Source organism: Lepidochelys kempii, chromosome 1 (genome assembly GCF_965140265.1).
Source record: "Lepidochelys kempii isolate rLepKem1 chromosome 1, rLepKem1.hap2, whole genome shotgun sequence".
Lineage (NCBI taxonomy): Eukaryota > Metazoa > Chordata > Testudines > Cheloniidae > Lepidochelys > Lepidochelys kempii.
In genome coordinates, this window is record NC_133256.1 from 44,673,738 (window position 1) to 44,686,974 (window position 13,237).

The 13,237-nt window shown below is 41.8% G+C and overlaps 1 protein-coding gene across 1 annotated transcript in view; it reads right to left on the minus strand.

Annotated features, from left to right (window-relative positions):
- The window catches only part of FLT3 (fms related receptor tyrosine kinase 3), a 74,311-nt gene that overhangs the window by 34,140 nt on the left and 26,934 nt on the right, over positions 1-13,237 (minus strand). Inside the window, exons 5-8 of the mRNA XM_073321575.1 lie at positions 9,595-9,712; positions 4,950-5,110; positions 2,792-2,931; positions 2,557-2,710 (exon numbers count right to left, since the gene is read on the minus strand). Coding sequence (XP_073177676.1) covers positions 2,557-2,710; positions 2,792-2,931; positions 4,950-5,110; positions 9,595-9,712 — 573 coding nt within the window. The remainder of the gene's footprint in view (positions 1-2,556; positions 2,711-2,791; positions 2,932-4,949; positions 5,111-9,594; positions 9,713-13,237) is intronic.

Genomic DNA, 13,237 nt, shown 5'->3' on the forward strand with positions numbered 1-13,237 from the left:
GGATTAATTGCTAACTTTTGAAATTACTAATTTTGAAATGATTATGGTTTTTTCATTGGCATGAAGGCATGCAAGCCTCGTTGGAAGCCACACAAACTGAACGGGCTGATGTGCCTTTGCTTTGCCTTGGATTTTCTTTTCTTTCTTTTTCTTTATTGTCAAGTTTTATGTGCAATTTTATATGATATTCCCCTATAATACCCTGAAGGTGGGAGTTAACTAGCCCAAGCAAGAACCTAGCAGCTAGAGCTGGGCAAATGATGGATTTTTTTTTTGATTCACTGGCAATTTCAAAGAATAAGAAATAAAATAAATTTCAAATTGAACCATGAATAACATTTTTCAATAGTTTTGGTAAATTGAAATGGAAAAAAAAATTGTTTTAGGTCAAGCAACACATTTTTCCTTCCCAAACCAAAACGTTCTGTTTCAATTTTAAGCATTTTTTTTCTACATTTTAAATTAAGAAAAAATAAAATTAAAGAAAATTTGAAAACAAGTCATTTCCAATAGGAAAATACACACATTTCATTTTGAAAACCTCAAACTGAAACATTTCAGGTTTTCCTGACTTTGATTTGATTTATTTATTTTACTTTTATTTTCGTTGCTTGAAACAATTTGACAGAATCAATAGGAACCCACAACATGTTTCAGTGTTGCCAAATCTGCATTTTTCTGCTGAAAAAAAGTTTTGGTCAAAAAAATATCATCCAGTTCTACTAGCAGCATCTAGCTACTACCGTAGGGTTTTCCATGGTGTCCATTACTGTAGTATCTAAGGGTATTTCTGCACTTTAAAGAAAAACCTGCAGCAGCGAGTTTCAGAGCTCAATTGATTTGGGCTTGTGGGCCTCAGGCTACGGGGCTAAAAATTGTCATGTAGACATTCCCACTTGGCTTGGATGCCATGCTCCAAGGCTTCCCCCCTCACCAGGTTTCAGAGCCCTGGGCTCCATCCCCAGTGGACATGTTTACACTGCTAGTTTTAGCCCTTTAGCCCGAGCCCTTCAAGCCCAAGTCAATTGAGCAGGGCTCTGAAACTCAGTGCTGAAGGTTTTTCTTTGCAGTGGAGACATGCCCTAAGCCCTCTAGTATGTCACTCTGGCCAGTTATATCATGGCTAGCTAGTCATAATCACATTGTAGTTAATTTAATAAGAAGAAAATTTGGATTTTACCTAAAAGTTAGTATTTGTTTTCTGTGACATAACTGGGGCATGTTTATTAAACTATAAAGAAGAAGGTTCAATTCTTTCCCAGATTTACTCTTTCACAAATCATTTTACCCACCATTTTACTCATAATTTTCATTCTGTAGTCAGTCCCTTCAAGCAAGGCTCTATGAGGGAAAGCCGTCAACCTCATGCCTTTGTTAATGGGTTCTGTGAGAGAGTCCACCACTGTATGCTTGTAATAACTGGATTTCATTCCTGTGCATGTAGATTATACTTGGTACGGATTCGAGTAAACTAAGTTATGTATTAGGGCAACTAGTATGTAAAATAAATGATAACTGGCTAGTGCTCTGGAGCAGGACGTAAGGGGACATGAGGGCTCCTGAGCTGGCTATCTGCATCATGAGTAGCAGTGTGGGAGGGAGAGCAGGCTCCACATACATGACATGTCCCTCCCTTGCATGGGGGAGCAAAAAGGGACAGGCAGTGGGTGGTAAAGGCCCAGCTCACTTTACTCCCTCCCCAAAGCAACAGGGACTCACTCTCTCTGGATCACAGTCTCCCCCTGGGCTTCTCCAGAGTGAGCACAACAATGCATTGCTCCTTACTGTGGGCTCATGGGAAAGCCACCATTCAGCCCAATAAAATGACCTGATGTTTGAAGAGCATCACTTAAAAGCACTTTATAATGTTTACGAACTATGGGCAAAATGTTGTATATTATGTATATTTGCTAGCACAAATTATTACATATTAAGCTACATATTTAACAAGAAAAACAGGAATAAAATATTGCATAAATACAATGTGACCAAGTTACTGTTGCTTTAGAAACCTTAACTTTTGCATATTCTGGCTTTTTAAATTTTAACTGGACAACCTGAATTTTAATTTAAAATTTATCTCCTGTATTTGTTAGAAGGTCAACAGCATAATTCCAAAGGATGGTTGGCCAAATGTGCACAGAAAGCTTTATTTACAGGAAACTTTGGGTATCTAGAAACCCTCTGGATATGTCCAATATTTTACATCCCCAGCCTCCCTTTGAAATGGTTGCAGTTGCCATCTTGAATTATTTTGTTTCTGGAAATACTGTTGCAAGAATGACAACACTGTGTAGGCTAGACTTCAAATTAATGTTATGGTGGTGTCACTCCCAGAAGTACTGGCCTTGAGGAGTAATGCAAATAACCTGGGAGCAGGTGTGATTGTGGGGTCCCTGCAGGGATATGGATAAAATCTCCATTTTCAACTTTAACTTCAAGTAGAAACAGGATTTTTCATAATAATTGTAAACATACTGTATACACATGCAAGCAAACAACTGAATGACTAAAAGAAAAATATGGCACAAAGTTAACAACATGAATCTGAATTACCTAAGACTGTAACCAAAGTTGTTTTATTTGGATGTTCTGTGGAAGAACAGGTGTAATGTCCACTATCACTTCTTCCCATTGATGAGGCAAATGCATAGACAATCCGTACCATAGAGGAGTCTTCTTGATAGTCTGTTTCTTCAAACCAGTGCCCCTAGTTTTTAATAAAGTTTGTATTTAATATTGCGTGGCACTCTCCATGATGACTTATGTGAAAAGAATCGTGCTCTATTACCTGCTGTAATTCTCTGTTTTCAAAATGCCATTTCAATCTGAAACTATAGATTTTATAAAAAGCTCTACATCTTATCAGAAATGGTTCCCCAACTTTAAGAAGGAGTTCTGGTGAAGATCCTCCAAGTTTTTCATTTAGATCTGCAAAATGAAAACACACCAGTGAAACAACAAATGAAATAATTTTCCCCAGAGTAAACTGTAATTTATTTCAACTTTTCCTTCCTTCCCACACCCCATTTTCACATTTGTAAGCATCCATAGTTTTTGCATCTATTATTGTATTGGTAATGATAGCAGACTATTTTTCCAGATTTATCACTAACATTCAAATGAATTATAATAGTCTAACATTTAAATAAATAAAACCAAATTCTGTCCTGACTTTCAAATCCAGCAATAAGCCGGTATTCACACAGGGTGCAATTCAGCAAAGAATTAAGCCAATCAAAGTAAGTTTATTAAAAAAACCCTGAATATCAGTATTACAAAAAAAAAATTAAAATGATTTTTTATTAAAAGTAGATGTTAAAGATTTGTGTGAAAAAATAGCAGTTACTGATGAAATGTAAAATAACACAACAATTTGTTTTTAAATGTACTATGAATAGGGCCCTACCAAATTCACAGCCATGACAAACACGTCATGGGCTGTGAAATCTGGTCTCCCCCTGTGAAATCTGTATAGTATAGGGTAAAAGCACACAAAAGACCAGATTTCACAGGAGAGACCAGCGTTTCTCAAACTGGTGGTACTGACCCAAAAGGGAATTGCAAGGGGGTTGCAAGGTTATTTTAGGGGCCTGGGTAGAGGGTGGAGTCCCCCTTCAGGGAGGCTAGCCCCCAGCTCCACCCCTTCTGCCCCCGACCCCCCGCAGCTGGAGCCCCAAGACCCCCTGCCCCCTCCCCCATGGCTGGAGCTACAAGCCACACCTCCACCTGCCTGGAAGAGCCCCGAGGTCCCCACTGCCCGGATGAGGCCCGAGTCCTTCCCCTTTCCCCGCTTGCCTGGAGAAGACCCGGGCCAGCCACAGCCACACATCCCCTCTCCTCCCCAGGCCCCAAGCCACCCAGGAAAAACCACAGCATCTCTTCCCGAAGAAGAACCTGTGCTTTCATTACGCCCCATGCAGGTTCCGGGATGGCTGAAGAGGAGGTATCTGCTACTTAGCTTCCTGGCTTCATCAGTAATCTCTCTGGTGTCCAGGAAGATTACTGATGAACCTGGGAAGCTGAATAGCACATACTGCCTCCTTAGCCACCCCAGAACCTGCATGGGGCATACTAAAGCAAAAACATCACCCGCCAAACCTGCAATCGGGTGTCCGGCGGCAGCATCCCCTGGTCTATTATACCTGCTGCCCATCTTGAGGGAGGTTGTGGTATTGCCACCCTTACTTCTGTGCTGCTTTTAGAGCTGGGTGGCCAGAGAGCAGTGACTGCTGGCCAGGTTCCCAGCTCTGAAGGCAGCGCCCTGCCAGCAGCGGCGTAGAAGTAAGGGTGGCAATACCAGACCATACCCTCCTTACTTCTGCATGGCTGCTGGCAGTGGCTCTGCCTTCAGAGCTGGGCTTCCTGCCAGCAGCCGCCGATCTCCAGCTGCCCAGCCACGCAGCTGGAGATCGGCGGCTGCTGGCAGGAAGCCCAGCTCTGAAGGCAGAGCCACTGCCAGCAGCCATGCAGAAGTAAGGAGGGTATGGTCTGGTATTGCCACCCTTACTTCTACGCCGCTGCCCAGCAGCAGCACAGAAGTAAAGGCAGCAGCACCGCAACCCCCCCGACAATAACCTTGCGACCCCCCCAACTCCTTTTTGGGTCAGGACCCCTACAATTACAACACTGTGAAATCTGAGATTTAAATAGCTGGAATCATGAAATCTATTATTTTTAAAATCCCATGACCATGAAATTGACCAAAATGGACTGTGAATTTGCTAGGGCCCCAACTATAAATAAGCATTATAATTTAGGAGATAAATATGAGACAGAAATATAGCAGCATTACATTAGTTTTGCCCAGTAATGTACCTCTAAACATATTTATTCCAGTGGTGACAAATTTACAGCCCAGTCTTGCAAACCTTACTGAAGTGAATAGTGCAATTAACATCAATGGCAGGATTAGGCCCCTATTTAAATAAATCTTACAGTTATGTTACCTATTGTATACAGCTTGGTGCATTCTCTGCCCAGCTCATTAGTTGCGCAGCACTGTATGTCTGTTTGAAATAATGTATTTGCTGAAAATCCACGTGGCACCTCCTGTACTCCATATACTTCCCCACTTCTTTTACTGTCTTTATGATTTGTACTGGTGCAACTGTAATTACACATACATCTATTTACTGAATCATTTGGTTAATCTCAAACAGATATCCAAGTCGTAAGAAAATGTGAACAATAGTAGGGAAACTGGCATATTCTGTAGTTGAATAAAAGGAACTAAAAAATGTGGAGATTATAAACCAAACACAAGGGCAATGGAACTAGGGAAATTATAAGCAGAATGAGCTGATATTACCTAAATACCCTATTCGTGCTTATACTGGTAGATGTAAACATTTGTAATTTTCTGAGTGAAATTCTGGCTCCTTTGAAGTTAATGGCAAAACTCAATGAGCCCAGGATTTCACCCTACATCTCTGGAACTGCACTGAACCCAGAATGTTGGACTATGAGCAGGGCCGGCCCACAACATTTTGGTACCTGAAGCAGGGAGCTTAAATGATGCCCCCTTGCCCCCTCGCTTGGACAAAACTTTGAAAGGTCTCAGTTTTGCCTTCTTCCTGTTCTACTCCTCTCATGGTACTGCTCTGCTACCTACCCCAATAAAGGAGAACTAACAACTTAAAATGCCTTGTTCAAAAATTTTAAGTAACATTTAACTTTCAAACACCTGAACAGCAAATGTAACTTTTCTTGTCTGCATAGTAAACACTGGCATTTTTATCTGTTTGAATAATCAAAGTGGTGCTTTCCCTGCCTTCTTGATTGCAAAGATTTGAACTGCTTCCCGAAGGTCCACAGTCTGGGCCAGCTCATGCTCTATTGAGATGGTTGCAAGGCCAACCAGCCTCTCCTGTGTCATTGTGGAGCATAGATGTGTTTTTATTAACTTCAGCATGGAGAATCTGTGTTCTCCGCTGGCAACTGTTCCAGGAAGTGTGAGAAGTATGCGCAGAGCAACAAAAGCATTTGGAAAGAGGGTGGTCATCTTATTTGTGCACATACATTCCAGAACAGCCTTTGGAGTTGATCCTGCTGAAATGTATCTTGAAAGGGCTTTCAGTTCATCACCTAAATCACTCGCATCAATATCGCGCATGTCATCGTGTGTCAACACTGTCTCTAGTGCCCTGCATTGCTGGTGTGGGTCTTCAGGTACAGTGAGGAGTTTTGGAATATCATACAACATCCCAAATATACTGCTGTGTTCTTTGAGCTGCATGAAACGTTCTTCAACTGACTGTATTGCACAATCTAGCATCTGGTTAAAGAATTCAACTTTGAATTGTTGTTTGGGGTCTCTTATGGGATTATCCCGAGCCAAGTAATCAAAATGTCTTCTTCTTCGGTGACTCTTGTACTCTTGAATGGGTGGGAAAATAGCTTCAGTGTGAAGTTCCTCTGCCAACTTCTGTGCACTCTTCAGAATGTTTTGAAATCCCTCATCTGACCGGTAAGACTGTAGGTATGACTTTGCTTTGTCCAGTTGTTCCATTCCAGATATATCAAGGTCAACACCTTGGAGTCTCTTGCTCACAACATTTATTTCAAACAGTGTGCCATGCCAGAGCACTAAGCCACAGAAATTTGAAGTTATCTATGTTTCTGGTGATTCCATTTCCCTCTGCCACTGTTCTCCCATGAACAGTTCCTGTCATAGCATTATCCTCCATAATGGCAACTATGGCATCATCTATCTTCCCAATTTGGTATTTGATAGGCTTCATCGCCTCCACTCGACTTTCCCATCGTGTGGCACTCAGTGGTTTCAGTGTCAGAGAGGATATTCTCAGATGTCGCTTCAAAATTTGCCATCAATGAGTTGATGCAGAGAAAAATACATAGATGCTTTGAATTACATTAAAAAATTCAGCAGCCTCACTAGAAGCTGATGCTGCATCACTGACCACCAAGTTCAATGAATGAGAACTGAATGGGACAAAAAAAGCTCGAGGGTTTAACTCTCGTATCCGTGTCTGCACTCCTTTGTTCTTTCTTCTCATGTTGGCACTTGTATCTTAGCCCTGACCTCTCATGTCAGCTATCACAATTCCCGTATCTTCCAGCTTTTTAAGAAGCACGTTTGTCATACCCGTTCCTGTAGTATCACCAATGTCAATAAATTCTAGAAAATGCTCTCTGACAGTCACCATTGCAGGGACATTTTCACTAGGTTCTGTTGTTGTTACAAAACCCACCATTAAATCATTTGTTCCGTATGGATGATGTCAGGTGTGCAGTCCAAAATAATAGAGTAATATCTTGCTGACTTCAGATCTGCCACAATCTTGTTTGACTTTTGTTGCCAGTGATGGTATGATCTCATTTTGAATTGTTTTTCCAAGGTAGTGTTATGTATACATTTCTTGGGTGGTGACTCTTCTTAGATGCTCCTGGAGTACAGCATCAAACTCAGCCATCAGCTCCACAATTTTAAGGAAGCTTCCATTGTTTGGCACATACAGCTGATCTGAAGTGCCACGCAGTGCTAGGTTTTGGGTAGCAAGCATTCTCACAATGGCAATGAGCCTTTTCAGAACATTTTGCCAGTAAAGAGATTCTGATGCAATCTTCTCTTGATGCTGATCATCTATGGTGGCCTTTATTCTTAGTCTCATCTCAAGCTCTTTCCACCCGTGGAATGCTCTCTGGTGATTTGCTGCCTTCTCATGACATACCAGATTTCTAGCCAGATTTTTCCAGTCCTTTGTTCCTGTAGTACTCAATGTGGCTGGAACATTAGACTCGAAGAGTTTGCAACAAAAACAGTATGCAGCATTCTGGGGTTTTGAGTACATAAGCCATGGCCTCTCGTCACCATTGGGGATTTCACGCCAGTAATGTGTTGAATGGAAACTTCTATTTTCATGGTCTTTGGGGAACATGAAGTTTTTCACTTGCTGTGGCCCATGCAGTACAAGGAAGTCCATCAGGCTACTGCTCAAGTGGGCCCACAGTCCTGGATTATCTAGACTTAAGGAACTAAACTCAGCAGCAGCTGTTTCTTGTGCCTCCACCACACTCTTCTCTGATCTACACTTTTCTTCAGGAATGTGCATGGTTCCATCCATTTGAGATGGAGATATGGACGCTGCAGTAGCTGCCAGGTCACCTGCACTCTGACTAACTGGAAGATCAGTCATCTTCTCACCACTCACATCCTCACTGGGGCCGGAAGGCTCACTGTGAACATTTGTGTCTATGTATCTCAGGAGAGCTCCTTCCTGCTCAGATAGAAAAGCTGCCTTTGCTTTCTTTCTTTTTCTGAATGCTGCCCCAGAGGGGCGTTTTCTTCTTTCGCTCATGACGGCTGTTATGTGCCAGCTATAGTGGCTCTCAACACTCAATTAAAGGAGAGAAATAAGCAGGCTGGTAGCAGGGCCTGAGTGAGGGAAGATATCAGCACCTTAAGGGCCTAACTGGCTCCTACTACTTCAGTTGACTGCCTGTTCTTCTCAAGTGGGTTCAGGGAAGCAGCAGGAAACAGGAAGCTCCCTGAGAAGCTGGTGTTAATCAGTCCAGGCTCCTGGGGGTGCTAGAGAGGTACATAAGAGGCTCCTCCTCCTCCTCTCTCTCCCTGCAGCTCCTGCTGCTTTCTGTTATTCCCTCTCACCTTTTCTCCTGCCTGCCTGCCATGTCTCTTGTGCCTCCTTCCTCCAGCACAGCACTCCACCATCTCTGTGCATCTAGAGCAGAGAGAATACATATGCACCAACAGCAGACACAATTTTCTACACTCTGGGTCCTAGTGGCACGCCCCACAGTCTGGCATCTGAGGCGGCCTCCTCAGTTCGCCTCATGGTAAAGCCAGCCCTGACTATGAGCCTCTACGACTTGAGCTAGAAGACACAGTCCTGGTAGTCTGAAGGCTGCTGAAGACTCATAAATCCCTGTGTGGTTCAGGCACTCGAGAGGGAGAGAAATCCACACTATCACACGTGCACCCTGTATGAAAACATACTGAATGTTGAATTTACTTACGCATGACCTGATATGTTTCTTGGAACATATTCATGTTGCCAGTAGAACCATGTATCATACATAAAACTTAAAGCTACAAGGAAAGGCAAACTTAGATATAAAATTTCTAATTACACTCTTCCCACCTTCAACCCCCATTCATTCTCAAAATAGCTAGGTTTTAGCGAAATGGAAAATAGAGGGCTATGGGGTATAAATATATTTAACTCATTAGCTATGTCAAGTGAAAATGCTTAGATTTGGGCCAAAATTTTCCAACGAGGGTGCCTAAAGTTTCGAAAAGTATACATTGGCCCAATTTTCCAAGAATACACCGCAACTCATACAAAAATGTGAATTCACCTATTGCACTCATATGCACTTAGTTTTTGCATGTAGTTTTTTAAGGACACTGTGTGTGTGTGAAATTTTATGGGAGCATCCACTACATTCTCTTTTGAAAATCTGACTCCACAATTCTCCTTCAGTTGTTCAGGTTCAATCACAGCAAAAATAAATACATCATGCTGTATAAAGCCTATTGGCTTAGGAAGACATCAAGACTTACACCTTAAAATTCAGTAAACAAAAAAAAAGGTAGCATTATATGCACGATACCTGTCATCAGGTGTTCTGCAAAATAACCATTCAATATCTGATTTAGGGTAGCTTTCGGATATGCAGTTTATAATGGTCAAGTTTTCACTTTTTATGAAATAGGGCTTCCTTGGTTTACCTATTAAAAGTAATGCAAATATTTTCAGACATGCTGCAATATTTTGAAAACATCATTATCCATCTTTCTAATGTGTAGGACACTTTGAGCACTTGTGAACTGGGAGGCTATATGCTTTGTGTCTGAGTTATAGATTTATAAAACAAACCAGTCTGTCACTTTAAATAATCTTGACAGACTTCCTGACATAAGAATCCAACACTGATTTAGACATATATGTAAGCAGTAGCCAGTCAACTTTTCTTGTTAGGAGCAGAAAAATGACAGCAGGTGTCAGACTGAGATGGCTGATTGTATTACGCATAAACAAAGTACAAGAAGAAACCAGAAGGCAAAAAATCTACCCTCGGATACCTATACTTCCAACAACAGCAATAACTTCAATGAGAGCAATGCGCAGGCATTCAAGAACAAAATTTGGTCTTCGGATATTTGAGCTTTGCCACACCACATATTTAGGATGTTAACAACATTAGGCCAAATTGTTTTGCTCAGTTCATAATATATTACGTCACTTTGTTTGTTATAATATTTTTTCAAGTGGTTTTAACGCTTGAGGAAAGTAAAGAACTGTTTGTCTAAGGTCCTCGTTTGTATAAGCTCTTCAACCTTGACCTGGTAAATGTGTCACCTCTCTGACTTCAAGGAATTGCCTGTAGGAATCAGAGAGTAATCTGGGGCCTGATTTTCAGAGGTGTTGAACACCTTTATCTTTCATTCACTTCATCTGGAGTTATGAGTCCTCGTACCTCTGAAAATCAGCTCCTGAGTCTATTTTCCTGAAACCCTTGAAGAATCGACTGAGACTGCACGGAGGAGTGCCACTTCTCACCAACTCATTTCATATACACAGTGGAAAAGCAATAAATGATAATGACTTTCAGTCATTAATGACTTCACCACCATAAATCTGTAACCTAGAAGTGTAAAGTTCCATAAACCATTACCAATCCCCTGAGCCCACCAGCTTCCCAATTTGGACTATGCTTGAAAGTTTATTGCACCAAAACTGATATTGACTTCACTTAAAACTGAAAACACTGATTTTGTTTTAAATTCAACCGTGATTATGAAGTTAACTTTTCTGACGAGAAGACTGACTGTTGCTCCTGATTCGTACTTTAGGTATCTTAAAGGCAATGTGCAAAGGGAAAAATTGGGCTCACACATTTTGTTGTTGTTCGCTTGTGTCTTTATAATCTGTACAGAAGGCCTGGATGGTTTTTTAGCTGCATGATTTTAATATTAGAAACGTAGGTTCTGTTTAGCGTGGAAAACTCTGACGACTGGAGAACAAGTGAAATTACAACAAAAGTCTGACAACAAAACTAGGGAAGAATGGAGTTGATATTCCTGCTATTTCTATGACAAAAAACCAAGCAGAAAAAAATTCTTAAAAACAACAGCAAAACCTGTTAGATCCTCTTTCTTGTAGACAGAGCTGTTAGTGCCACCTATTATAAAGGTTGCCTGACACTACCGATTATAAGATCCTGTTGCCTGTAAGGCTATGTCTACACTACTGCCTATGCTGGCAAAGTGTATGTCGCTCAGGGCTGGGAATATTCCACCCTTCTGAGCAACGTGAATTACGCAGACATAAGCGCTAGTGCGCACAACGCTACGTTGGCGGGAGAGCTTTTTACGTCGATGGGAGAATTCTGCCCCAGGCTGATTTTTTTTATTTCAGCCCGAACAGTTTGGTCATTTCTAAGAACGAGGCCAGGGAACTCTACACTGGGGGTTTGTCCATTTTTGTTAAAAAGTGACTTTTTAAAAAAAAGCTTTAATGCCCCGACGCCTGGGAGCCTTGACTTGAAATTTGGTGGGTGTGCCAGAGGTCTGCCTTTTGCCACTCCTGTGAAAATCTACCTATATTTGGCCAAGTTATAATCCTATGAAAAATCCCAGTTCACACAAGCTGAGTGGAGACTACAGTTTACAGTTAAAATCTCTGAAGATTCTGTCTTCACTGAGCACGCTTCAGCCTCTCACAGTTCCTTGTGAGTGCACATGGACCATCCTCACAGAGTGACTGAGCATGCTGCACGCCAGGGTTACAGGGGTGAAGCCAGTCTTTCCCTATAATGGCTCCTGCGAGGTGCTGAGAGTACTGAAAATGAGAGCCGGGAACCTGTCTCTCTAGTTCTCTTAGTGACCCCTCTGCTGCACCCAGGAAACACAGAGTAGGAAAGAATCTGACCTGAATATAAAGGGGGCCAAGAGCCCACCCAGGGAGTAGGGAAAGGAGTAGATTGAGACAAGGAGCCTGGTGAGACTGGGGCAAGTCATTTAAACCAAACTTTTCACAGGTGGTCACTAAACTGTGTGTTTCTGGGTGCTCATCTGTTGGATCATATTAAAGAAGTTCTGTATTAAAATCACAAATGAGTTTGATTCCCCATAGTTTAAATTCCAGGGTATTACTAATTAAGAGGTCTCTTGGGTTTTGGTACTGTTTCTCTCCCTCTATGTGTGAAACTTGCAAGCTGCTAATTGTGTTAGTACATCCTAAGATAGAGTCTGTTCTCAAAGCAATTCTTTGTAACCACAACTACTCACACAGAGAGAGACTCAAAGCAATACTCTGTAACAACAGAAACAGCACCCAGAGACTCCCCGCCCTTTTGTTATATTCATCTCACTTTGTAAACAATTGTGATTAAAATAGAGATAGAGGATCTATGTGGATGGATGCTTGGTGTGGATAATAACTGAATGATCAGGGAGGTGCCAGCCTAAGAATCCAGTGTCCATCGGCTGAAGAAGGCGTCAAGTGGAAATAACCAGAGGACCCCCAGAGGGCAGACTGGAATCCACCCAACAGCCTCAAGAATGGGAGAACCAAAGAACAAGATAACATCTGGCAGCACGGAGCTATCAGGAATGTGCCATCTGCTGATTGATTCAGCAACAGCATGACGAAGCAATTCCCAAAGACTGGCATAGGAAGAAATTCCTATAAAAATGTACTCTAGAAAGTGAGAACTTTGGGGTCTGATTCTGCAAACCAACTTCCAGGAGCATCAGATGTGCATCTGACAAGGCCCTGATCCCTCCTCATGTCCAGGCCACCTGGCCAGTGGCTTGGCATGAGCAACTCTAAGGCTGGTAACTATGATAACAACCTTGCAGAACCTGTGTGTGTATGAATGAATGTGTGAATAAATATGAGATTGAATGGAATGTTATAGCTATAACTAACTGCTTACTATGATTCTTTCTGTATTCACAATAAATGTGCCTTTTCCCCTTTAATAAGATCCTGCTGGTTTTTATTTTTTTATTTTATTGGTATAACACATCTTGAGAGCCTGGGATCTGACTTGCAGAAGTGTGGAGCACTCACAGTTGCAAATGAAATCAGTGGGAGCTATATTTTGAACATGTAAAGCACCATGTAATGTTGAGAACCCTGAAAAATCAGGTTGTAAATTTCTCAAATTAGGCACCCAAAATTAGTGGATGCTTTTGATCTTGATCTTTCTGTGCCTCTGTTCCCCGTCTGTGAAATGCGGATAATAC